The sequence below is a fragment of the Aristolochia californica genome, unplaced genomic scaffold (assembly GCF_029961685.1).
Source record: "Aristolochia californica isolate CCGP_79_NKW_82.1479 unplaced genomic scaffold, dmAriCali1.0.hap1 SCAF_5, whole genome shotgun sequence".
Lineage (NCBI taxonomy): Eukaryota > Viridiplantae > Streptophyta > Magnoliopsida > Piperales > Aristolochiaceae > Aristolochia > Aristolochia californica.
Window position 1 is genome coordinate 9,704,042 of NW_027182214.1, and position 26,735 is coordinate 9,730,776.

The window sequence follows — 26,735 nt, forward strand, 5'->3', positions numbered from 1 at the left end:
TAGTATATGTAAAGAATGATTACATATGTCCTCCTTCAATTAGAAATGTTCATCCAAAAATAGCAGATGATGATAAGTATTAACCCTATTTCAAGGTAAGCTTTACATGAACTATTATTTATGTGTTTATTCATTTAAAAGAACAAATATATTAACTTTCAATATGCAAATTTCAGAATTGCATTGAAGCAATTGATGGGTTATCAGATTGCAATGATGAAGGGATTGAGGAAGAGGATCCAGTAGAACTTGTTGGGGACGATATAGTATTTGGACAAAATCAAGAAAAAAGATGAAGATGATTTGCAGAAGCTAATTAACAATCTACAATCACAATATTAGGGAGAAGAAGGAAAAATGAATAAACTGAATTAACTAATCATTTTTCGTAACAGTATAGCAGCTCATACGTGGGACAATTATGTTGAGTACAATAGTTGATTTAACATGACCAATTTGTTTTTAAATAAAAAAGTTCTTAAATTTTGTATTTGACATTTTTATTTTACTAAAAATTTATTGGATAAATATGGTAATGTGTGAGATTATTTATTAACTCTCATTTATTTTCTTGGAAAAGGCACTAACGTATCTATTTAATTTTTCTTCATTTTTTTAAAAAAATCCATTTTATTTCCTAATAAGGCACTAAATAGGTTTTTATCTTAAGTTTTTTTTGGAAATCTATATCCTAGGAAAAGCTAGAAATGTTTTTCCTGCGATATAAATTTTCAACCAGGGGCACTAATAGGGCCTAATAAGATTTCATACTACAGGTTTCAAGGAAATGTATATCCTAGGAAAAAACTTTTCTGGCTTTTTTAGGATATAAAATATCGAGATATAAAATGCTTAAGTGTTAGAAGTTCCGCTTAGAAGCATCAAAATCATATCTTGAATATACAAAGAAAAGTTAGAAAAGAAAACTAGCTAACAACAATTAGGAAAGATCCCATTTTCCCTATTATCCAATCCAAAGAAAATTCCAAAAAATATAAGTGGAATAAAGGCTAGTAAGGCAAGCAAAAGGAGCTTTCTTCATTGACATGCAACTCCAATGACTAGGACTTTGGGGAGGTTGGGAGGGCATTTTGAAAGTGAATTACCTAGTGAAAGTAAAGGTGAAACTGAATTACTTTTTTTTGTGTTAGAGTGCGCAAAAGGAAAATATAGTGAAAAGTATATAAGAAATTTATTAATAAAATACTCTAATAGATTTAAATTTTATAAAATATTTTTTATTTAATTTTTCTATTAATAAGTTAAGAAATATTTTAACTTGTTAAAATTAATAAATAATTAATAAAATAAAATAAACATATATATTTAATTATACATAAATTAAATATTTAATTAATTTTTCCTTTATAATACCCAAATGCTCAATCAAATTGTTACTTTTAATATCTAAATTCTCACTCTTAAAATATTGATTAAATATAAAATTAAAAACCATAAGTTTATGTAAATAAAAAAGAGGGTATTTTATTTTATTTTTAAATAATTTTATAGATTTAATTTTATAAGATTGTTTTATTTAACTAAAATAAAATATATTTTAACTTGTTTTAAATTAATAAATAATTAAAAATAATAGCATTAAAGAATACGGGAGTTCTTTATAGAGTACAAAGGCGGGAGAGAGGAAGGGCCATTGGCTCGTGCACAAAGATCAAATTAAAGATTTTCTACTTGTACGTTTTTTATGGAAGGAATGATGATAATTGCATTGTTGTTACGTGCATTGAGTTTATGCATCCTTTAATCAAAAGTATTACCACTACAACCCAAACATAATTAAAACCACCTCTCTTGTGTATTATTATCCTCATTTTATCAACAAGGAAAAGGAAATAATGGCTAATTTATAGTCAAATAAGGGTTTCAAAACTAAAAGACAACTCATTTCAAGCCTCGACTTCGTAGATTTTTATAATACAAAAGAAATGAAATAAATCGTAAAATTTTTGCGTTTTTATAAAGAAATCAGTTGATCTACTATGTTATTTCTTATAAGAAATTTAGAGCGAGAGCCGAGAAAGAGAAACGAAAGAGAAGCCATGAGAAAGAGTAAGCTATAGATAAAGAAGATTGAGAATCAACAAGCTCTGCAAGTCACCTTCTCAAAGCGGAAGAAGGGACAATTCAAAAAAGCTGAGGAACTCTTCGTTCTAATCGGCTTCTAATTGGCGTTCCGGTTCTCGTCGTTGCCTGATTTCAGCTACAATTTCCATGACAAAGAAGTGTTGGGACTTGGGTCACTGTTGCGTGGATTATTGTATAGTAGAATGCTCATTATGAGTTCATTTTCCCTATTATCCAATCCATAAAGAATTCCAAAAAGTATAAGTGGAATAAAGGCTAGTAAGGCAAGCAAAATAAGATTTTTTCATAGTCCTGCAACTCTCTAGTGACGAGGACTCTATAGTGCACATTGAAATTGAATTACCTAGTGAAAGTGAATTACTTATATCTGTTAGTGTGCGCAATGAAAAGTATAGTGGAAAATATTTTTTGTTGATAGTGTATAGTAAAAAATATAGTGGAAAGTATATAAGAAATTTATTAATAAAATATTCTAATAGATTTAACTTTTATAAGATATTTTTATTTAATTTTCCTATTAATAAGCTAAGAAATATTTTAAATTGTCTGAATTAATAAATAATTTAAAAAAATAAATTAAATATATAAAAATAAAATACTTAACCAATTTTTACTTTTATAATGCCCAAATGCTTAATCAAATTGTTACTTTTTAATATCTAAATTGTCTCTTAAACTAATAAATTAAATATAATATTCAAAATCATAAATTTATTTAAATAAAAAGAGGGTATTTTATTACACAAAATTAGTTTTAAAAATTTAATTTTATAACATAGTTTTATTTAACTGATTTTTTTTATAATATCCAAATGTTAATAAAATTTTTACTTTAAAATATCTAAATTCTCACTCTAAAAACCGAGATTTTATTTTCATCTAACCATTACAACCTTAGGATCTCTTGTGCGAGATTCAGGTTTTATTAGCAAGGAATGGAAATAATGGCTAAAATACGAATATCGTTGATAGTCGAAGTAGTATTTAAAAACCGTTGGGACCCACCATGAGGTCGAGAGATGTCAACAAGGGTCCTCATACAAGTTGGCTCAAGCTAGGAGATAAATAACATAAGCTGGAATTAAATAGAAGATTTGAAGATCAAGTGGGACCCACAAAGATACCACGAGCTGGTATCTCTATCAACATGAGTTGGAAGATCATGTGGGACCCACAAAGATAAGATCATGAGATGGATTTCTATCTTGGTTCACGTGCTTAAAGAAGAGTTATAAGTTGAGTTAAATTAGTCTCTTAAATAGATAATGTAATCTTATCATGATAAGCTTATCTTAGAGAGTTCTAGTTGAAATGTAATTACGAGTCCTAAGATTACTTGTATATGGACTCTATCACCTCCTCAACTATAAATAGAGGTGTTTGTAACTCAAAGATTAATCAAGCAAACCTCTTAGTTTCTCTTCTCTCGTGTGACGCTCTCTCTCTCCAAACCTCTTTTATTTTTTCTTCTTCTCTCTCATCCCGAGAGTCTTTCTTATTTTTCTCCTTTTCTTTCTCTCTCCCCTTGCTTTAGGTATTATTCATTGGGTCCTAAATTCAACATGGTATCAGAGTTAAAAATTTAGAATCCCCATATGCACCCTGAAGATATGATTAAAAGCTGCTCATAGAAGGCTCCTTATGAAGCAAGATTGAAGCTCATGCGATAAGTATTTATTTTTTATATTATTGATTTTATGCTACTGGTTTTTGGTATTAGGAGGTGGTTTATAGAGGTCATTATGCATGTTTTCATCTTATGAGTTTATGAAAATAAATGCATCTCGGATTATCTTTGATTAGAAGAAATTATTAAGGCGATTTTTTGTCGGTTTGCACAATATTTTGACCGAGACTAGTGCATATTGATTTTTTTATAACTCTGTGGAAACAAGATACTCGGATAAAGAAGGATGTTGTTGAGCCTTTTATGAGTTATTATCCATTAAAATTAATTACTTAGATTTTATGCTAAGCATCTTCGTTAACCGAGTTGGTTAAAGCCTTCCACTTGGTCATATTTTGATTACTCAATTGGAGAACTATTTTACAAATTGATTTGCCTACTATGGTTGAAGATAATATGAATCACAAGATTGACTTACTCAGAATCACCACCATAATGAACCGGTCCACATCGGGTCATCGGTTTCTTATCACAAATGACCCAGTTGGTCATCTCACCAACCGAGGACCACATATTGATGAAGATGATATATTCTATACCAAATGGTTAAAGGAGGATACATTGTTTATTAGTTGGCTTATCAACAGTATGGAAGAACATGTCTCTAATAATTTCATTCACCTAGAGACGACTAAACAAATTGGGGAGACATGCGCCAAGTTGTATTCAAGCTCCGACAACTTACAAAGGCCATATGATATTTTACAATGGAGGCTTACCACCAAACAAGAAGACAATATACATGAATATTTGGACGCTTTCGAGGCTTTCTTAAAAAATGGAAGATTGTCTAGCCAACCTCTATAGATATCTCTTTCCAAGATAAACAGAAAGAGGCCTTGATAACTGCCATATGCCTTGCAAACATTAAACCACATCTTGAAGTTGCTAAGATTCACCTTCTTAGCTCTTCCACGGTTCCCCACTTTTGATGATGTATGTGCTACACTTCTTCGTATTCAGAACACTTCTCCCTCTACTATTGAAATATCATCCACTATGTACTCTGGATATAGGGGCACACCATCTGACCAAGGCCGATGTCGAGGAAGAGGAATAGGTGGAAGGACTGGTTTTGACTGAACAGATGAGAAGGAATGCACCCATTGTAAGGAAAATGGCCACACTAGAGACACATGCTTTCACCTAAAGGAATGCTCTATATGTGGTAGATTGAGTCACTCTTGAGAAAGATGTTATAAGGCTAATGAGAATAAGGCTAACCAAGCCTTAGTAAGTTATACAAAATTGGAGCAATCTACCACAACAACTGCAAAGAATACATTTACTGATGAAGACTATGAACTGTTCCAGAAAATGAAGACCATGATGGGGTCCTCCCCAAGTACTTCTTCGTCGACCGCTGCCACTACCGCTTCAGGTATGATTTATGTCTCCTCTTCATCCTGGATAATTGACTGAGGAGCCTTTGAGCATCTTACAGGTAACAGACATCTACTATACTCAGTTTCTCCATGTCTTTCACATAAATTTGTTACCATTGTTGACAGTTCACAAAATAAAGTTCAAGGGAAAGAATCCACTTCTGTTACACCATCACTTCCGCTCATTGATATCCTTTTTGTTCTCACTTTTCGTTTGAATCTTTTATCGGTTAGTCAGCTCACCAAACATTTTAATTGATCTATCACTTTCTTACCCACTTCATGTGTGTTTCAGGATCTTACAATGAAGCAGGTGATTGGTGGAGGCCGTGAACAAGGGGGGCTCTACTACCTGGATGTGCCACAAATAACTACAGCATCCACCTGTGACATTGAAACCAGGTTATGGCACAATCGGTTGGACATCCATAAACCCAATCTCTTCATCATATTTTTCCTAAAGCGAGGTCGGACCTTCATTGTGATCATGTCAAATGAGTAAACATCAGAGGTCTACATACTCACCTCATCCTGAAATTAAAAATGTCTCTCTTTTTTCATTAATTCATACTGATGTATGGGGACCCTTGAGTGACTCCAACATTTCTCAAGTGAAATATTTTATTACATTTATTGATGACTTCACTTGTACCACTTGGTTTTTTTTTAAAGAGTGTTTTAAAATACCATTGATATTTAAATCTTTTCATGCAATGGTACTCACTCCGTTTGGGCAAAAAATTAAAGTCCTTCAGTCGGATAATGCCAAAGAATACACATCCAAAGATCTTGACTCGTTTTGTCAAGAAAATGACATTATTCATCAGACATCATGTGCCTACACCCGTCAAAAAAATGGTATAGCCAAATGGAAGAACCATCATATTCTTGAGGTAGCTCGCGGATTACTATATGCCATGAAAGTTCCATGCTTTTATTGGCCGAATGTTTTCTTATAAACCGGTTACCCTCTTCCGTTCTTGGAAAAAATTTTCCTACTCTCTATTATTTCCTGAATATGATCCTTTAGCACTGCCTTTGAAACTCTTCGGCAGTCAATGTTTTGTCCATATTTCCTCCCCAAGACATAGTAAACTTGATCCAAAATCTATCAAGTGTATCTTTTTAGGATACTATCGTACACAAAAGGGTTATGTTTGCTATAATCCCACTCTTCAGCATTTACTTGTGTCTAGGGATGTCACATTCTTTGAAGACTCTCCATATTATTCTGATAATGCTCCTTCAGGTTTATCTTCCATACCAGGTTCTCCTCGACCAGTTGTGCCCCGTGCTACAGAAACTACTATACCCCCAGAAACAATGGTTGACACCACACCTGCTGAGTTTTCGGATCCTACCGAGGTAAGTCCATCTTCTCTAGTTATTTTTGGCCTACAATATGATACTCGTCCAATTGCAATTAGGAAAGAGCCCAGATCATGCACCATGCCCTCTACTTCTCATCCTAGAACAAACTTTATGTCTCATCATCGTCTATCTTCTGTTTTTTGTCAATTTTTGTCCGCTATTTCCTCCATACCTGTTCCACAGTTCTATCAGAAGGCTCTCAAACATCCAAGGTGGAAGGCAGTTATGAATGAAGAAATGTAGGCCCTTTATGAAAATCAGACATAAACTCTTGTCCCACTTCCATTATATAAGAAACATGTCGGTTGCAAGTGGGTGTTTACTGTGAAACTCAATCCGGATGGGTCCGTAGCTCAGTTGAAAACTCATCTTGTTGTTAAAGGCTATACACAATGTTATGGCATTGATTATGAAGAAACTTTCTCTCCAGTGGCCAAATTGAACTTGGTATGTATGTTATTATCTCAAGCAGCTAACTCTTCTTGGCAGGCATATCAACTTGATGCCAAAAATGATTTTCTCTCCAGTGGCCAAAAATGAGGAGAAGGCGTTTTTAGACCAATAGATGGATAAAAAGTGATCAAGTTTTACTCAAGATGGACATCAAAAAAATAATTCCTCTATTGACATGATAATTAAAAAAACTTAGAAAAACCCCAATAAGAAAGTTTGGAAGCAGAACATAATAATGAAAACTTTCTAAAAAATAGACTTCTCAAATAAAGCAATTACTTGACCAATTTGCAAAGAAAATATTCAAAAGATAATATATGGAATGTGAGATGTTTTATGACTAAGATTTGGAATTTAGAATGAGCAAACAAGGCTTTCTAATTTAAGAATTTCTGACTTTGTCAAAAAAGGAAACTAAACTCTTAATGGGAAAGACTTCTATAAAGGAAACTAATGTAATATGAGATCAAACAAAAAAAAAAATTAAGGAAAGATACTCAAGTTGGTAAAATCTTGAGTAGATTTTGAAAAAAATTAGGAAACTCAACCAACATTAGCAACTCAAAAAGTGAGGCAAAAAATGTGACTTAAATTCGGATCTTCGCATGCAATAAGATACCAACATGATCTTTGATTATTTCAATGTGGATATCTCTCTATATAAAGATCAGATTGAGAAACGGTTTATTGGGATAAGAAGTAGACACACAGAGATTTCTTTTGAGATATAATTCTCAATATAATTCCTCAGTAATGTTGCTACAAATTATTCAGGAATTTGAGGCTTTCTATTGCTACATAACATTTTTCTGTTTTTCGTCCTTTACTGTTTCAGATGTCGATTTCTCTTTCTAGCAAAATCTTATTTCAAATATTCTTTTTGAGTCGAAAACTAGACTTAAAATATATTTCCAACATTATATAATTTTCTATATGAAATATACGGTAAGAGAGTAAAAAATCCAATGAAAAATAGGGATTTGAAAAGAAGACTAAAGGGGAAAATGAGAAACTCCCCTTTTTTCCATCTTATTCTCCTTTTTCATCTCAAATCTTTGCCCACTCTGATACCATGTTGATTTCTAAGGCCAACACTGAAACACAAGAGATCTCAAGGGAAGGAGACAAGAGAGGAACTCTAGCTCTTGGAAGAAAAAGAGAAGAAACCATGAGAGAGAAAGAGGAGGAAAAGAGAGGTGTAAGGACGAATTTGACCCAAGAGGGAAAGACTTGAATTCTCTACCCCACGCATTGAGGTTGTGTTTCGTTATAGGAAGGTCCTTACAATTGACTACAAATACCCTCAAGACTACATGCTTCAAAAGGAAAAATACATAAGAGGGCATACAATAGCTTACATATTTACAATTCTATGTCATCTCTATGAAAGTTCTCCTTATTTACTAGTTATGCCACCCCCAGACACGTGAGTGTCTATTAACATATACCAATTGTTAGCCCAGGTGGTGTCTCAAGAGGGGATGAATTGAGTATAAAATTAAAAATTAAGTTCTTGAAGTACAATTAAAATTAAAAAAATTGTTCATATTTAGAAGCATATGCACACAACTATTAAAAGGTAAAGATTTTTATTTTTTATGGTCCCCTAGTGGTAATTACCACCTAATTTTTTAGAAAGAATTCATTATCTAGTTCTACTAAAATGATTGCAAAGAGATTTTAGACTTTCTTTAAACCAAGTGTTATACCCAATTTCTCCCCAAGATATTTTCTACAACTAGATATAGGCTCTAATGGCCACTTGTTAGGTTCTTCCCTTGCCATGGATCGAGTCACCCTTCTTTCCTCTCTTCCCTCCATGGTTCCTCCCTTCCCTCCATGGTTGATCTTGACGTTGGAAGAGAAACCTTGTTTCTTGAACGAGTAATGGTGGAACTCAATTTAGAATGAAGGAGCTTTGGAGGAAGCTCAACCTTGGACCTCAAAGGGGGAATCCGACCTTGACCTCTGAGGGAGGATCAGACCTGTAAAATATAATTTTCTCAATACTTGCTTCTCTTTTCCTTCACGTCCCCCTAAATAGGATTGAGGACGAAAATACAAAGATGACCCATTAGATCAAGTGGTTCACGCCACATTACACTGAACCAACCCAAAATAAACCAAACCAAATAAAGTAAACCAAACCGAATTGAAATTACATGAAAAGTAAATTGACATAATTTAATTCCTATGCTTATGGATAACTCGTGATGCTATGGAGTCCATAACATCCCCCCCCCCTTGGAGAAAGAGCTTGTCCTCAAGCTCAAAGTATGGGTAGAGGGTGTGAAACGCCGCTAATGGCTCCCATGTCGTGTCACTGGGGTCAGCATCTGCCCATTGCACTAAGATCTCCCAATCACCCTGAATACGACAAGTTTGTAATACCTGTGCCGGGGTAGAAAGTACACGTCCCTCATGGAGTGGTGGCAGCGGAGTGTGCAGCAAGGGCGAATCACCGTGGAAGGCCTTTAATTGTGAGACATGAAAGACGTTGTGAATTCTGGCCTCTGGCGGAAGCTGCAATCTGCAGGCCACTGTCCCAATGCTGTCCAACACCTGAAAGGGACCATAATATTTTGGAGAGAGCTTGTGACGTTTGGAGGATGTCAACGACAACTGCCTGTAGTGTTGGAGACGCAACCAAACATAATCTCCAGGAGAAAAGAAGACTTCCTGGTGCTTCTTGTCATAATATTATTTCATAGAATGTTGTGCCTTCTGTAGATGAGTGCGCACCTCTGTGATGAATGTGTCTCGTTCAGCCAATGCTTGGTCCAAAGTTGCGACTTTAGAGGCCCCTGGTTCATAGGCTAAAAGACGGGGAGGTTCTCTACCATATACCACCTTGAATGGGGTTGTGCCAAGTGCGCTATGGTAGGAGGTGTTGTAACAGAACTCAGCCCAGGCGAGCCACTTAACCCACCTCTTAGGTGAGTCTCCCACGAAACAGCGGAGATACATTTCAATGGTTCTGTTGACGACCTTTGTCTGACCATCAGTCTGTGGATGGTAGGCTGAAGAAAAGGCTAACGTTGTGCCTTGTAACTTGAAGAGTTCTTTCCAAAAGGTACTTGTAAAGATTGCATCCCTATCACTGGTAATTGAATTAGGCATCCCATGTAATCGTACAATGTTATCCATAAAAAGTTGAGCGACCTGCGTTGCAATGTAAGGATGTGCCAGAGTAATGAAATGCCCATATTTAGAGAAACGATCCACCACTACAAGGATAACAGATTTACCCGACAAAGAGGGAAGTCCATCTATGAAGTCCATAGAAATATCAGACCAGACCAGTGACGGAAGCTGAAGTGGTTGGAGCAACCCCGCTGGACTTAATGTTTCAGCTTTATTCTGTTGACAAGTCTGACAAGCCGCCACATAATCAGCTATACTACGCTTCATGCCCCTCCAATAAAATGCCCTACTGATTTGAAAATATGTTTTCTGTCGGCCCTCATGTGTACTGTCATGGAAGGAGGCCAAAATGTTGTTAATCAGAGGGGATGTGTGGTGTAGAAAAATTCTGTTTTTGTAGAGGACGAGATTGTCCTGAACCGTCCAATGTGGTGCCACTGTGCCCTGCTGGATATCCTGGCATAAGGAGATAATATCTGGGTACTGTTGTGCCTCTTCCTGTATAGAATCCAACAAGAGAGCTCTGGGCTGACTGATGGCGTTTAATTGCGGCTCTGGAACGTCCCGGCGAAATAAGGCATCAGCCCCTACATTCAAACTTCCCGGTTTATACTCGACAGAAAAGTCAAACCCCATAAGCTTACTTAACCAATGATGTTGTGGTGAAGTAGTGAGACGCTGCTCAAGAAGATACTTGAGGCTGCAATGATCAGTGCGAATCAAAAAAGAACATCCCCAAAGATAAGGGCGCCAATGCTGTATAGCTTTCGCCAATCCAATCAATTCCCTCTCATAAGCTGCCAACTTGTGGTGGTGTTGGCCCAGTTGACGGCTAAAATAAGCAATCAGGTGGCCCTGTTGGTGCAACACTGCGCCAATACCGCACCCTGAAGCATCACATTCCACTACAAAGGGCTCCTCAAAGTCGGGGAGCTGCAAAACTGGGGCTGATGATAAGGTGTCTTTCAATTGCTGAAAGGAATGAGCTGCTGTCTCTGACCAGGTAAAAGCATTTTTCTTGAGGAGATTGTTGAGCGGAGCTGCAAGCTGGCCATAACTACGAATAAATTTTCTATAATATCGAGCTAGGCCCAAAAATCCTCGTAAGGCTGTAATAGATGTAGGAATAGGCCAATCTGTGACCGCTTGTATCTTACTCTGGTCAACCTTCACCCCTGATGCTGAAATAACGTGGCCCAAATATGCCACTTCTGATGTGCCCATAGAACATTTTGACCGATTTAAAACCAAATGATGTGAACGTATAAGAGAAAATACCTGGTGAAGGTGCTAAAGATGTTCTTCCCAACTGTTGCTATAGACCAAAATATCGTCGAAAAAGACCAATACATATTTTCTCAAGAGAGGGGAAAATACCTCATTTATGAGGGCCTGGAAGGTGGAAGGCACATTTGACAGACCAAATGGCATTACGAGGAATTCAAAATGGCCGTGATGCGTGTGGAACGCTGTTTTCTCCACATCTGATGGATGAACTCGGATTTGATGATAACCAGATTTCAAATCGAGTTTAGTAAATATAGTAGCTCCATGTAGCTCATCTAACAGCTCGTCCACCACTGGAATAGGAAATTTATCTTTAATTGTATGGGCATTGAGTTGTCAGTAATCCACACAGAACCTCCATGACTTATAATGCTTGCGGACTAGTAATACCGGTGAAGAGAAAGGAGACCTGCTAGACTGAATAATACCCTGTGCTAACATTTGCTGGCATTGCCTTTCAATCTCATCCTTCTGTAAGTGAGGGTAACGATACGGACGTACCACTACTGGCTCGGTCCCCGTTTTCAAACGGATACGGTGATCACAGTGCCTAAGTGGCGGTAAGGCAGTAGGGTCTTGAAAGATATCCTCAAATTCTGTAAGTAAGTGAGATAACTTACATGTATTTGTAGACTGGACCTAGGCAACCTGTAGTGCCCAGGTGAGTGGTGCTTGTGTGCCATGCAATATAATCTGATGTTGGTCCTCTTTAAAAGACATGGTTAGAGCTTGGAAATCCCATAATATTGGTCCCAACAATTGTAGCCATTTAATTCCTAGCACCAAATCGAATCCTGATAGTGGAATCACCAGAAAATCTGCAACAAATTTATATCCCTCAATATCAAAGTGTGTGGTTGGTGATATGCCTACACTAGTAATTTTAGCCCCATTGGCTACTGATACAGAAAGACCATTCTGTTGTTGTACTACTAACCCAAGTTGTTCTGCCGCCTGCTGACTGATGAAATTATGTGTACTACCCGAGTCAACTAAAGCCAGTAACTGTAAATGATGTAATTGGGCTTTAACCTGCATTGTGTTTGGACTGCGTAGACCAGTCATAGCATGAAGGGAAATCTCTGGACCTTCTTGGTCAGTTTCCACAATTTCTTCCTCTTGTGGTATTTCTTCTCCATCCTCCCACAGACATATACTGAATAATCATTACACTGAACCAACCCCAAATAAACCAAACCAAATAAAGTAAACCAAACCGAATTGAAATTACATGAAAAGTAAATTGACATAATTTAATTCCTATGCCTATGGATAACTCGTGATGCTATGGAGTCCATAACACCACTCTCCTTCTAGATTCAAGGTTCTAGAAAACTTTTGAAAAGAAAGTATAAATACCAACAAAAATAATAAAAATGTGAAACTTACACCATTCGTTTTAGAGAGAGAGCCAACTCTAAGTCAGAACCAAGCCTCTAATCCTTTAACCACGGGCAATAAAGTATGTGGAGTTTGTTAGAACTAGGAATGCCTAGAGGTAAGTAGAGAATTTGGAAAATATGGTACATTAGGGTTTTTTCTCATACAAAGGGTAAAATCAGAATTTTTGGCACAAAAATATTTATAAAAGGCTTTGGCATTGCAATAAAGGCTCATCCACTACTTTGGGATGAATTTGGGTCCCTATTTATAAGTTTTGTCACAAAACTAATTATTTTTTTACCGTTATACAAAATGTTCCTCTAGAGGTATAATCAATCATGCATTTTTGTTGGTCGAACATTTGATCCTATCGCCATATTTTAAATTCCATGAGGCCTAATGAGAGATAAGTCGTCAATCATGCGTTTTACCAAGCTTGGCAAATCTGAATGATCGATCATACATTATAGCCAATGATTGATCATGCTATATGCACCTGCCTCACAACATTTTGAATGAAAGACAATGTTTTATAATACTTACATTGGAGTATTCATGTACCCATAAAAAGATTATCAATCATGCATTTATACTGAAATGCTTGTTGTATTCTTGATGATTGATCATATTTTTAAATCAATGATTGATATGTTAATTTATCATGTATGCAATAAAGTAATAAATATGGATGATTCAAAAGAAAAATAATTAATTAGTTCTAAAACATTTGTATGAGATTTTAAAACACAATTTTATAGAAAAAAAAAGAGATTATAGATCTTCAAGTCTTCATACTTCCTTCTTTGGTAATTTACATTTTTTTCTTCCAAAAATGCTCTTAAAGTACTTCTTCAAGACTACTTGTTCTTCATTTAGCTTGAGGTCTTTTGGTTTAATTTTGTGTGTTGTGCCTCTTAAAGGTAATGTACATTTTTTTCTATCCTGAAATGCTCAATTTACAATATCACTTCACTAGCTTATAGCCAATAAATAAAGCAAGTTGGATTAAATAGGGTTCAAATCAAAGTATATTTACATCAAATTAAGTATGCATTCAAAGTTGAATGTATGTGCACAAAAAAGCGAAGTATACACCATGGGTTTAGCAATGCTATATTGCAAGATTTCTTACATGGTGTACTCTTACTGGTTGCTGCAGTGTGATCCACTCACTCTTACATCGTTTGCCTCCATCTGTCTATCTTAACTCTGCGATTGTTACTACTGTCACGCACTGCAGGCCTCAGAAATTTGGCTGTCTCGATCTCACCCTGGAGAGCAGATTTTAATCTCCTCAGATGTCCAATGCACTGTCTATGGCAAGAACCAGTTGGGGTATTGCCGTGGGTGTTGCTCCATGTTTCCTGGCTCAGCTTTCTCTCATATTCCGAATGCCACTTCGCTTGCAAGTAAGCCAGTGATCTCCAAGGAGGGAGGGGCATAATGGCTAAAATAGGAATATCGTTGTATTTCAAAACCGTTGTGTCTGTTAGGACAGCAAATCTCCTGGATTCAGTTTATGCCCCGACATTACGATTACAACCCTGAGATTATTAAAACCAAATCTCTTGAGCAAGATCCTGTAACAAGCTACTGCAAGACAACTCATTTCCTACTGAAACACAACCCGGATTCCTAGATTTTTTATCACACAAAATAAATGAAATAAACGGTAAAGAAATCAGTTGATCTGCTCTGTTATTTCTTTAACAGAGAGAAATTTTCAGCGAGAGCAGAGAAAGAAAAAAAAGTGAAAGAATGGGGATGGGAAAGAGAAAGCTGGAGATGAAGAAGATTGAGAATCGACAAGCTTTGCAAGTCACCTTCTCCAAGCGGAAGAAGGGACTGTTCAAGAAAGCTGACCAACTCTCCCTTCTAACCGGCGCTTCCGTCCTCGTCGTTGCCTTCTCTCCCACTGGCAGGCCCTTTGTCTTCGGAGACGAGGGTTTGTTGCAGCGCTATCTCGAAGGCGAGACGAACATCCCAAAGGCGGTGGAAGACGAAGATCCCTTTGTCTCCTTGGACAACATCGACTTGGAGCAATGCACCCTTGATGAGCTCGAGCTTTTGATCGCCAATCTGCAGGAGGAAGAAGCCACGATACTAGAGCTCGCGGACGAGTTGAATGCGACCAAGCCGGCCTCTGGGCAGCAGTTGACGTTGGAGGCTGCACCTGTTGCTGTAATTCACGGAGTGGAGGCTACCCAACTGCATCACGATCTTGAGACATTTCTTATGGATACCGAAGAAGAAGAAGGAAATACCTCGTCCGAGATTTCGCTACCGTCTGAATATTTCTTTATTGATTTGCCGCCACTGGATGTCACCGACGAAGATTTCTTTAATGATTTGCCGCCACTGGATGTCTCCAACTACTACCAGGATTCATTCCTGCGTTGATGTTGGTTTTTTTTTAATTTTTATACTGTTTGGTTGCTCAATGATCCAGCGAGCTCGTTAATCCTCGTCCAGTATATCTCTGCTGGTATCTTCATTATTCTCATCAATCCAGTAAATCTCTGGAAAGTTGCCTCCGAGCCAGCACACAGATTACTGAATATTGCTCGACTCTTCGCTGGACTGTGCTCTAGCCCGTTATACGCTGACATAACTTGCTGGTTCATCGCCAACCTATATCTTTTATTGCCTCTGCTGGAAAATCATCTAGCCTGTTACGGATTGATCTCTCTGTTCCTATAATTGATGTCTATCGTCAATCAAGCATCTCCGTCAGATTGGTTTATTTCCGGAAGTTCCCGCTCTGTCTCTGCTGGTTCACGGTAATCGGGTGGTTCTTGTCCTGCTATTGATGTGGCTTGATTTATTTTTCGGAAATTTTCTTTCACTCTGCTGCTGAGTTGCTGTTCCGCTCATGCCAGCGCTCTCCGAGGAAGACGACCGACCTTGACGAAAAGACGCATTGTTGAAAATTTTAATTTTTCCTAAGTTAGGAAACTCATCGCTGGTTTTGAGTCTGGCGCCGAACTGCGCCTGTTCTGCCCAACCCGGACCGAGCCGACATCACCCAGTGACCCTGCTGCCCCAACTTTTGCTTCCGTTATGCAGAGTTAACTCGGGTCAACTCGGACCGGTACAACCCGGTCCAGTTCAACTCGGTCTGATCAACCCAACTTGGCTCACTTATTTTGTTGCCTCGGTTATACATGTCCAGATCCCGAGTTCTATACCTATTTCTTCTGTGACTCGGCTATATTAGTTTGATACCTAACTTCGCTCGACTCGAACTTTTTCTCCAACAGGATTATTATCTTGGATTATTACTCGGTTTTTACATATTATTTAGTACAACTTCCTATATTATTATCTGAGGATTATTTTATGAGTCTTTTTTTAAGATTTTTATTATTTGGTATGTGATATTGCGCCCAAACCCATTTTAGCTTCTATTATTATGTCTCTTTGGCTGAGACATTATTATTGAAGAAGGACTTCTCAGTTACTGATTTTTGTCAGTATTGTTTATTCTAATTAAGAAGAAATCACATGGTGGCCCCATAATATTATCTTTTGGGTAATTACCCTTTACCCCCCCCCCCCCCCCCCCCCCCCCTTAATTGGCATTTATTACTCCTACCATTTGAGAGTCGGTGTCCTGTGGAGGACACTGTGATGGAAGAGTTTTATTACACTTATGAGCACTGCGTATAGACCGACTACCTACAGAAGATAGGAGTGTGCTCTACATCCAGCATAAGTTATGACTGGAGTATGGAGCGATGTCATACGGCTTGGAGTGATTTTACTCTCACTTATCTTATGCCAACTAGGCCTCATGGAAGAGACCACCAGCGTGATAGGGAGTGTTAGAAGATATGGAGAACTGTCATTTTATATGAGAAGATCCTATCCACCATTAGCAGTAAGTTGGGAGTTCATGTTCTCTCACCACTAGCTTGAGGGGGAGTGTTGGAAGATGGACCAAGCCCACACAACCAAGGCCCACATATCTAATGTGTTGGAAGTTGGGCCCAAGCCCATAAGACCAAGGAAGGCCCACACATCCAAGAGATATAGAAGATGGGCCCAAACCCATAAGACCAAGGAAGGCCCACACATCCAAGAGATGCAGAAGATGGGTTCAAGGCCCATAGACCAAGGAGAAGGCCCACATACCCATACAACGATGGCAAGGTGGTAAATAAAGAGTCATCTCATAGAGATCGCATTAATGTAATTAGGTTAAGTTTTAGGGGCATTATTGTAGTATTATAGTTTAATTAATCTATAAATTGAGCTTAGGGGGAGGGTTAGGATAACAAATCCAAAACCTCTTCTTCCTCCCATTCCCAATGGGTGTCTCACTCTTTTCCCCCATGAGCTAAATCCATGGAGTCTTGAAAATCAAAAATTATAATTCCTGATTTAATTAAGGCTAATTTCTAAATATGCCTTCTTAGATATCATATTTCTTAATTAATTGAAATTTTCATCCCTTAAAAAATTTGGAATAAATTTCTTCACTTAAACCAAACTTTCTCCATTCAAAATTCAAAATTTGAACTAGGAGGAAAGACACAAGAGATTCTCCTAGCTACAAGTCAAGTTGAAGGAAGTTGATGAAAAACTTGATTTTGTTTCATCCTAGTTTCCAATTATATTGCAGACCCAGAATCCATTTGAGAAAGAGAAAAGTTGATGTTCTTGGATTAACGGAAAGAATGATTGAGTAGATATTGAAAAAAATTTCTTGGAGTTCAACTTTATTATATTCCTCCAAATGGTTCAAATCCCATATTAAGTAGCCCAAGCTGATTGGCATACAACCATATATGTAGCAACTTTTTGTTTAGGGTATTTCCTGGAATTAACTGTTGCTTGTCGAATTGGTGGTCCAGGTGGCTTGCTTAGATATCCCCCTAGTGCCTTTGTCAGGTTCAACTACCCCAAACTACAAGTTGTTTCCACTTGCACAATTCATTGACCTCATATCTTTTGAACTTGAATCTTCATTAAAATTGAATTCAGCTATCTCCTTGTCATTGGCTCCTCCTACATGCGGCGGTCTACGGTTCTCAAATTCACCATAGCATGTAACTTGGTTAACCATCCCTTCTAGAAGTTCCCACCATAATCCCACTAAACCCTTGACATCATTAAAATTACTTTTGTCATCTTTGCCTTACCTGTCCCCCTCAAACATTATTTGAGAATTGTTTTTGTCATATATACCTTACTAGTGCCCCTTAAAGCATTAATGAGAATTACTTTCATCATCTATGCCTTACTAGCCCCCTTAAAACATTTAGCTACTACTCACTACAATTGTTGCCCCTACAATGACCAATGACCCTCATTCTTGATTCTTGAGGTTCAACTATAAAGTGGTTACTCATGGAGGTGGCTCCAAACTTAACATAGTGGGAAAGAAATACTCTACTAATAGAGTAGCACTCGTCCGATACAACATGATTAGGGGTTGATCATGTAAAAAATTTCCTTGTTGGAAGACACCTCAAGTGGCATTAATGTAATAACTTTACCCACATCAAGGAGGTGGCACACAGAGTAATTAAATGTTCTTCTCATAAAAATGATACAGTAGTGTAATTAAAGAAAATGATATATATCTACATGTCTTTTCCTTTTGGAAGCTAGTAGTCATAAGGGCATTGTAGTCATTGAAACCTTCCTTAATAAACTATAAATAGAGGCTCAAGGTAAGAGGTAGATCATCAAGTCTCCCCTCTCTCTCAAATTCGTCCTTAGACTTTTCTCTCAAAGTCTCTCCCTTTCTCCTCTCCTTGGTCGTCCCTCTATCTCTTCCCCTCTCTTCCTTCTTCCTCTCTTTTTCTTCTCCTCTTCTTCTTCCTCTCCTCTCTCTCACCCTCTACTCGAGGACTTATCTTGGGATCCTAAATCCAACATGGTATCAGAGCAATGGGTTTAGGATCTCAACACCAAGGTGGTGCTTAACCAAGTTCTATCAAACTTCATGTATTGTTGTTGATGAAGATTCTCCTCAAGAAAATCAACCTATCCTATGTAAGGGGCTTACATGTTGTAGGAAGATATGATGTAATTAGGATATCATTTATGTAATTAGTTTATGTTTCTTGTGTCTTCTTCACTCTTACTAGGGTGACTGGCATAATTATAATATTATATTTTTATCAGTTATAGATATAGCTTAAGGGGAAGAGTTTGGACACATGTCAAGAACCCCATTCTTCCTCCTCTCTTATCCCTAATGTGTGTTCTTCTTCTTTCTCCATGGAGTCCTGAAAAATCAACATGGTAGTGAAACATTGATTTTCAGGATTCGTAGCTATGGTCTTTTAGAATTCCAATCTTTCTATCTACTTGGAGGTATGGTCTTTTAGAATTTCAATTTGTAGTATAAATCTATCAATTCCTTACATAAGCTCAGCGTGTAGGCCTTGAAGACATGCTTAAAGAGATGAAAATAAAGGTGAGAAATTATAGCTTATAGAGCCAAATTTTATGCATTACTTGCTCTCTTGTGGAGGTGTAATCTATCTGTGAACCACTCTTATTCCGAGTGTTATTGAATATGCTTTTAGTTTGTAATTAGTACATTGTCATGATTGCTTGTGCATATTTTTTTTCACAAATGTATTTACCTTTTTTATGTTTTTATGAGAGTCATAGGTTCGTGTTATTATTGCTTGTCGTCCTTAGGAGCTTTATCTCTCTATTAAATTCCTCATTTAATTTAAAAGAAAATATTGTAAATTAAAGGAGTTATGTTTGGAAACAGTTACCTAGAATGGACATTCTCTTTTATTCAAGGAAAAAACAACACAAAAGTTGTTTCTTCCTTGGTAGCTTATGAGGATCTTTTATTGGACTTTCTTGAATAACTCTTCGAGAGGAGTCTTTTTAATTCAAACCATGATCCCAAGGAATTTTTTAGAAGTAAATATCTCGAGATTTAAATCTGAAGAGATTTTTTTATGACATTGATGACAAATATGGATATTATTAGCTTTATGTGTAGATGGTTTAGTGGTTCTATCCTGGATCCTATGTTTTTGCCTTCCCTACAAAACTTGGAGAAATCAAGGAGAAAAAGGAGAAATGAACAAACTAAATTAGCTAACCATTTTCGTAACGATATAATAGCTCAAATGTGGGACAATTATGAAGAGTACAATAGTTGATTTAACATGACCAATTTATTTTTATAGAAAAAAAGTTTTTAAATTTGTATTGACATTTTATTTTATTGAAATTTATCGAATAAGTATGGTAATGTGAGAGATTAATTATTCACGTCATTTATTTCCCTTGAAAAGGCACTAACAAATCTATTTAACTTTTCTTGAAAAAAAATAAATTTTCCATTTTATTTCCTAGTAAGGCACTAACATGTTTTTATCTGAAGGTTTCTTAGAAATGTGTATCCTATGAAAAACATTTCTAGCTTTTCCTTTACAATATAAATTTTCAACCAGGGGCATTAACAGGGTCTAATAAGATTTCATACTAAAAGTTTCTAGGAAATGTATATCTTAGAAAAACATTTCTAGCTTTTTTAGGATATAGATGTCTAACCAAGAGCACTAATGGGGCCTAAGTAGATATGTGTTTCCAAGAAACATTAAGACAATGGTCCCTCCAAACGTATTTCTACCCTAAAATATTTTTTAATTTTCTCATCACCTAAGTGGTGATGAGAAAATATATGCAAAAATCGATCAAACTAATGTTAAAAAACAATTGATGTAGTGAAATAACTAGCTTCGGTTCAACCCGGGTGAACTTGATTTGACCGCCATTGACCTAGTATGATATCATCCAAACTTTAAAATAAAATAAAATAAAAAATTTACCAGGGAAGCTCTCTTCCTATTATCTAGTTTTAAGTAGTAAGGAGGTGAAGGCTAGGGGTGGCATCAAGCCAAGCCAAGCTTGAACCTGCATATGTTCGAGCTTGGCTTGATCTGAACTTGAGCTCAGCCTCGAGCCTAAAATTGGAATCGAGCTCCAACCAACATTTAAAACTATAAAAAAATAAAAAAAATAAAAAAAATATTGTGATGAACTTAGTACCATTGAATTGCAAGCTATTGTAGAATGTGTCCAAGAGTTTGCAATGGAGCATACTAATGTATAATTACCAACTTAATAGACCAAAAGAAAGAACAAACACCTCCACCAATAGTGTTTATTTCATTGGTAAACAACAACATTAGATGTTAAGGGATAAAAAAGGGTTGAACGATCGATCGTATTTGAGGTAAATAAGAACAACTATTAACTAACTAAAGAGGGAATTGATGAGACCTATTAGAGTAAAGGGTATTTTCATAAAAAAAAATTATGCTAACAAGTTGGCTCACAAACTAACATATCGAGCTTGAAAAATCTCGAGTTTGGATTGTTATACTTAATGAGACTTATTTCTAGTTTGAGCTCGAGCCAAGCTCAAGAAAAACTGAATTGAGCCGAGATTTTTTCGAGCCAAGCTCGAACGGTTTCCGAGTCAATTTGGCTTGGTGCAACCCCTAAATGGAGTGTTGCCCCACCTCTTCTGGTTTTCTTTGACTATTAGAAAATAACTAATCAAAACCGCCTTTTTAATCTAAAATTTTTTGAAATGGCGAGATATAAAATGCTTATGTGCTAGAAGTTCTACTTAGAAGCATCAAAATCATGTCTTGAATATACAAAGAAAACATAGATAAGAAAACTAGCTAACAACAATTAAGATATATCTCATTTTCCCTATTATCCAATGCATAAAGAATTCCAATAATAATAAGTGGAATAAAGGGTAGTAAGGCAGCAAAAAGGAGTTTTTTTTCATAGTCATGCAACTCTAGTGATGAGGACTCTAAAGAGGGGAGGTATATTAGAAATTTATTAATAAAATATTCTAATAGATAATTTTTTACCAGAAATTTTTTATTTTTTTAATTAATAAGTTAAGAAAGATTTTAAATTGTTTGAATTAATAATAATTTTATTTATTTATTTAAGTAAATATATCAAAATAAAATACTTTACCAATTTTTATTTTTATAATGCCCAAATGCTTAATCAACTTGTTACTTCTTAATATCAAAATTCTCTCTTAAAATATTAATTAAATACAATATTAAAAACCATAAATTTATTTAAATAAAAAGAGGGTATTTTACTATAAACAATAATTTTTATAGATTTAATTTTATAACATAGTTTTATTTAAATAAACTAAAATATATTTTAACCATTTTAAATTAATAAATATTTTTTAAAAAATATTTTAATTAAATAAATAAAATTAAAATGATTAAAAAATCCTAATTTTTATAATATCCAAATGTTAATCAAATTTTTACTTTAAAATATCTAAATTCTCACTTTAAAAATAGTCATTAAAAATAAGGAATTTATAAAAAATAAAAATAAAAATATTTACCAAATCCTTATTTTTATAATTTCAAAATTTTACTTTAAAATATCTAAATTCTCACTCTTAAAAAAGTTATTAAAAATAAGGAATTTATCAAATAAAATGGGTATTGAATTATATAAATTTAATTTAATAGATTTAAAATTTATTTTAGATTGTTTGATTTGTTTGAAATAAAATAATTTTAACACCTTTTAAATTAATAAATAATTTTAACACGTTTTTAATTTATTAATAGTTTTTAAAAATAATTAGTTATTTAACTTAATTTATCAATATAAATGATAAAAATTCCTTAATGATATAATATCCGTATTGTTAATTTTTTAATAGCTTCTCTGCCCTCAGTTACCAAAACATCAAATCAAATAGAAAACTACTAATTTCGTTCACATATTTTAACGTCAAATAGGAAACTACCAAAGCAATGGTGATAAATTAGGAAAGCAGGGTTTCTTAGATTTTTATTAGACAAAGAAATGAAATAAACGGTAAATTTTTTTTTGCGTCTTTATAAAGGAATCAGTTCTGCTATGTTGTTTCTTAAGAAAAAATTTAGAGCGAGAGTAGAGAAAGAGAAGCGAGAGAGAAGCCATGGGAAAGAGGAAGCCGGAGATGAAGAAGATTGAGAATCGTCAAGCTCTGCAAGTCACCTTCTCGAAGCGAAAGAAGGGACTGTTCAAGAAAGCTGATCAACTTTCCATTCTAACTGGCGCTTCAATCCTCGTTGTTGCCTTCTCTCCCGCCGGTAGGCCCTTTGTCTTCGGAGACGAGGGTTTGATGCAACACTACTTCGAAGGCGAGACGAACTTCCCAAAGGCGGTGGAAGACAAAGAGCATTTGTCCTTGGACAACATCGACTTGGAGCAATGCAGTGTTGATGAGCTCGAGCTTTTGGTCGCCAATCTGGAGGAGGAAGAAGCCAATATACTGGAGCTCGCGGACGAATTGAATGCGACAAAGCCGGCCTCAGGGCATCAGTTGACGTTCCCGACGTTGGAGGCTTCACCTGCTGCTGTAATTGACGGAGTGGAGGTTACACAACTGCATGACGATCTTGAGATATTTCTTATAGAGACCGAAGAAGAAGGAAATACCTCGTCCGAGATTTCTTCAGCATCGGAATATTTCTTTAATGATTTTCCGCCACTGGATGCCTCCGACTACTACCTGGGCTTCTATGCCTGATCCTGGGGTTGGATTTTTTTAATTTTTATATTGTTTGATTGCTCACCATTTCTGGGTTCTCACACTGTATTTTTGTGTTTGACACATTTGGTTTTTTATTCTGTAGAGAGATGATTATACCTTATTCTAATTAATTACTTAATTCTCAAAACTCTCTTTTGGATTGAATAATTATTCTTGCTCAGTTTACTTCTTTACCGTATTTACTTCATGGCGGTTTGTGTATTGGTTTCTGTGAATCTCTTGCCCATCTGAAGACTGGAAGAGATGTAAATTAGTTTTATATTTTTCTTAAATCAAAGGTAGTAGACGATTATTAACCCTTCAATTCTGGTTCTAGGATTGAATGATTACTTGGGTTCTAGTCATTTTGATGTGGACTTGGATCCGTTCTTAACATGGTATTAGAGTGGCGTGTTTGTTTTGTTGGACTTAGTTTGTTCCATGTTCAGTTTTTACCTTATTTATGTTGCCTTTGTTTTAGGGTTGTTGTCTATCTGTTTAGACAGGGCTGTGAGGGGCTTTTCATGTAAATTATCCCATATTTCCAAATGCTAGGAGAAATCCTGTGATGATTAATTGGGAAATTACATCCTAATCTTGGCTAGTCATTTTGTGATGGACTTGAACCCTTATTATATTATTTTTGGGATAAATTGAGTTGTCGCTAGGAGGAATGCTAAATATAGTATTCATTAAAATAAATCCAACACTAGCAAATAAGAAGTCACTTGCTGGAGGATTTTTTTGGTTTGTCTCTTTTCATTTTATATGTTATTGAATGCTTAGGTGTGTGTAGTTTCACTTTCAAAATAATTTCCTATCATTGAAAGCAAAATATTTTTTGCTTTCTTGACTCTTTATTACTAAAACCAAAAAAAGAATAGGATGGCAATTTTTTTTTTTCACTTCAAAGGTAGAAAAGGTTGTTTTAAAAGTTTATTCACAGTGCTTGCACTTGGTGGTCTGTTCTAATGATTAGTGAAGTATTTTTTTAGGAGTTTTATTTTTTTAAAGTATTTGTGTTGGGCATCCAAATACTCAATTCAAAGAGTATCTGAACACTTGGATATCACATCTTTGTTTCCTTTTATGGGGTTTTGTCACAACATATTTGCATGAACTAAATATGTTGTTGTCTTTGACCTCTGCAGTATTGATAAAAAGCTCTCTCAAAATACAACCAAATACAACCATTGTGTTGAGGAAATGCAATACAGTAAATCTTGCTGTTAGAAAGCTTATTATATGTATTATGAGTCATATATGCCCTATTTCTAACTGCTGTTGAAAGTTATTTAGGTAAGGGATTATACATTTAACCTGAGTTTTGAGTCACCCCTTCTGGAGGTTTCAAGTCTGCAATGGTGTTCTCCATGCAGATGGAATGATTTTGATTTTTCAAGCGTTTTAAAATTCTTTTTCATTTCTATCTAAGAATGCTTGTTTGAGTTTTTTTTTCTTTTCTTTTTCAAAATTTATAATGCATATCTGGTAAAAAAATTCGCGTTCACTTGTTGTCCCACGTATGAGCTGCTATATTGTTACGAAAAATGATTAGCTAATTTAGTTTATTCATTTTTCCTTCTTCTCCCTGATATTGAGATTGTAGATTGTTAATTAGCTTCTGCAAATCATCATCATCTTTTTCTTGATTTTGTCCAAATACTATATCATCCTCAACAAGTTCTACTGGATCCCATTCCTCAATCCCTTCATCATTGCAATCTGATAACCCATCAATTGCTTCAATGCAATTCTGAAATTTGCATATTGAAAGTTAATATATTTGTTCTTTTAAATGAATAAACACATAAATAATTGATCATGTAAAGCTTACCTTGAAATAGGGTTAATACTTATCATCATCTGCTATTTTTGGATGAACATTTCTAGTTGCAAGAGGACTAATGTAATCATTCTTCACATATACCATCATACTTAGTAATCTCCTTCTTAAAAAGATCCTCATGTGACCCAGTAGTTGTCATCAGTTTTGGTAATATATCACCTGCTGATTGAGAAATAAGCACCATGATGTGAGACTTCCTCCCATGAGACGACAATTAGACTCCACCATATTAATAAATGTTATGTGAGACTTCTTTCTACGAGAGTCATGTTAGGCTCTTCCATACCTACTCTTCAACAATCTCCCTCAAGTTGGAGTTTATAACTTCAACTTGCAAGGAAAAACAAATTTGGTCTTCGTTCTTCTTTGACTGAAAAAAATAATTCTTCATAGATGCAAAATCTTCATTTTTTGTTCTACCCTTACTTGATGATCCTTGTCACATAAAATAAAATACCTTTTTTTTTCTTTTTCTTTTAATTCTGTCCCACAAGTTGGGGATAAAAGGACATAGAACCCAACTAGGATAAAACAAATATGGGAGAAAAAATTCACTCCTAGATGTACGACAAAACTCCATACACCAGTCACAATGGTCATAATCTAAAAATGAAAATTCCTCAAACTCAAAGGCGAAAAAGGCCTAATTTTAGGCATAAAAAATACAAAGTTTTTAAGGGTAGCTCAGAAAACCACCTCTTGGCTGAAGTATAAAAGGATTTGACTCACGCTAGATGTTGGGTAGACTCCTATACTTTATAGGTAGTGGGTCTAGCTATTACTTCAAAAGTGATGAAAAATGATAAATTGAAGAAATATTAAAGGAAAAACAATGACAAAGTGGTTTTTTTTCTGAAATTTAGGGAAGACTGTAACAATACAACTATAAAACTTGACAAATAAGTTGGACCATATATGACCTCAAGGGAATTCCTAGAGGGTGAGCCTTAATTTTTTTAGATGACAATGCATAAGATAAAGAACTCATTGACAAGGAGAAGGGAGGAAAAGGAAACATGGCACATGTCATAATGATTGTTCTGTAGTAGTAGTTGTTGAGAAAAAAATATGAATTAATTTCTGAACTTGGAGCAATGTTCTACTCAGTCGGAAGAGTTTTTCCCTTTGTTGCAGAAAATAAAGGAATTGTAATGCCTATGAAGTCCTACTTGAAGTGGGACTACTTGTTGAGCAATTGGCAAAATTATTTTATGAAAAAGTCATACTCTCATCCGCTTCCTTTGTACTGAATTATGGTCTCTCGTAGCTTCCGAACCATGTCAACAAAGACATGAATCACAATAGCAATAAATGGAAATTGAGTGAAGCAGTTCCATGAACTACTACTTAACGACTCAAAGCTTGCTTCTCTTAAACCTTTTGAGCATGCAACTCTATTTCTTGTAGAAAATAGGATTGCGTATAAAATTCACGTCAATCAGTAAGATAACAATAACTCAAGTTTAATTACTGAAGCAATAATAGCTCAGGTTTAAT

At 35.5% G+C, this 26,735-nt stretch overlaps 1 protein-coding gene across 1 annotated transcript; it reads left to right on the forward strand.

Moving 5' to 3' along the window:
• Positions 1 to 22,792: 22,792 nt before the first annotated feature.
• LOC137965227 (agamous-like MADS-box protein AGL29) lies at positions 22,793 to 23,386 on the forward strand. The gene has a single exon (XM_068811585.1). It carries the CDS (start codon positions 22,793 to 22,795, stop codon positions 23,384 to 23,386), a length of 594 nt encoding a protein of 197 aa, XP_068667686.1.
• Positions 23,387 to 26,735: the final 3,349 nt, after the last annotated feature.

Excerpts from the sequence above, each read along its gene's own strand:
- LOC137965227 (XM_068811585.1), top strand. The coding sequence starts at position 22,793 with ATGGGAAAGAGGAAGCCGGAGATGAAGAAGATTGAGAATCGTCAAGCT.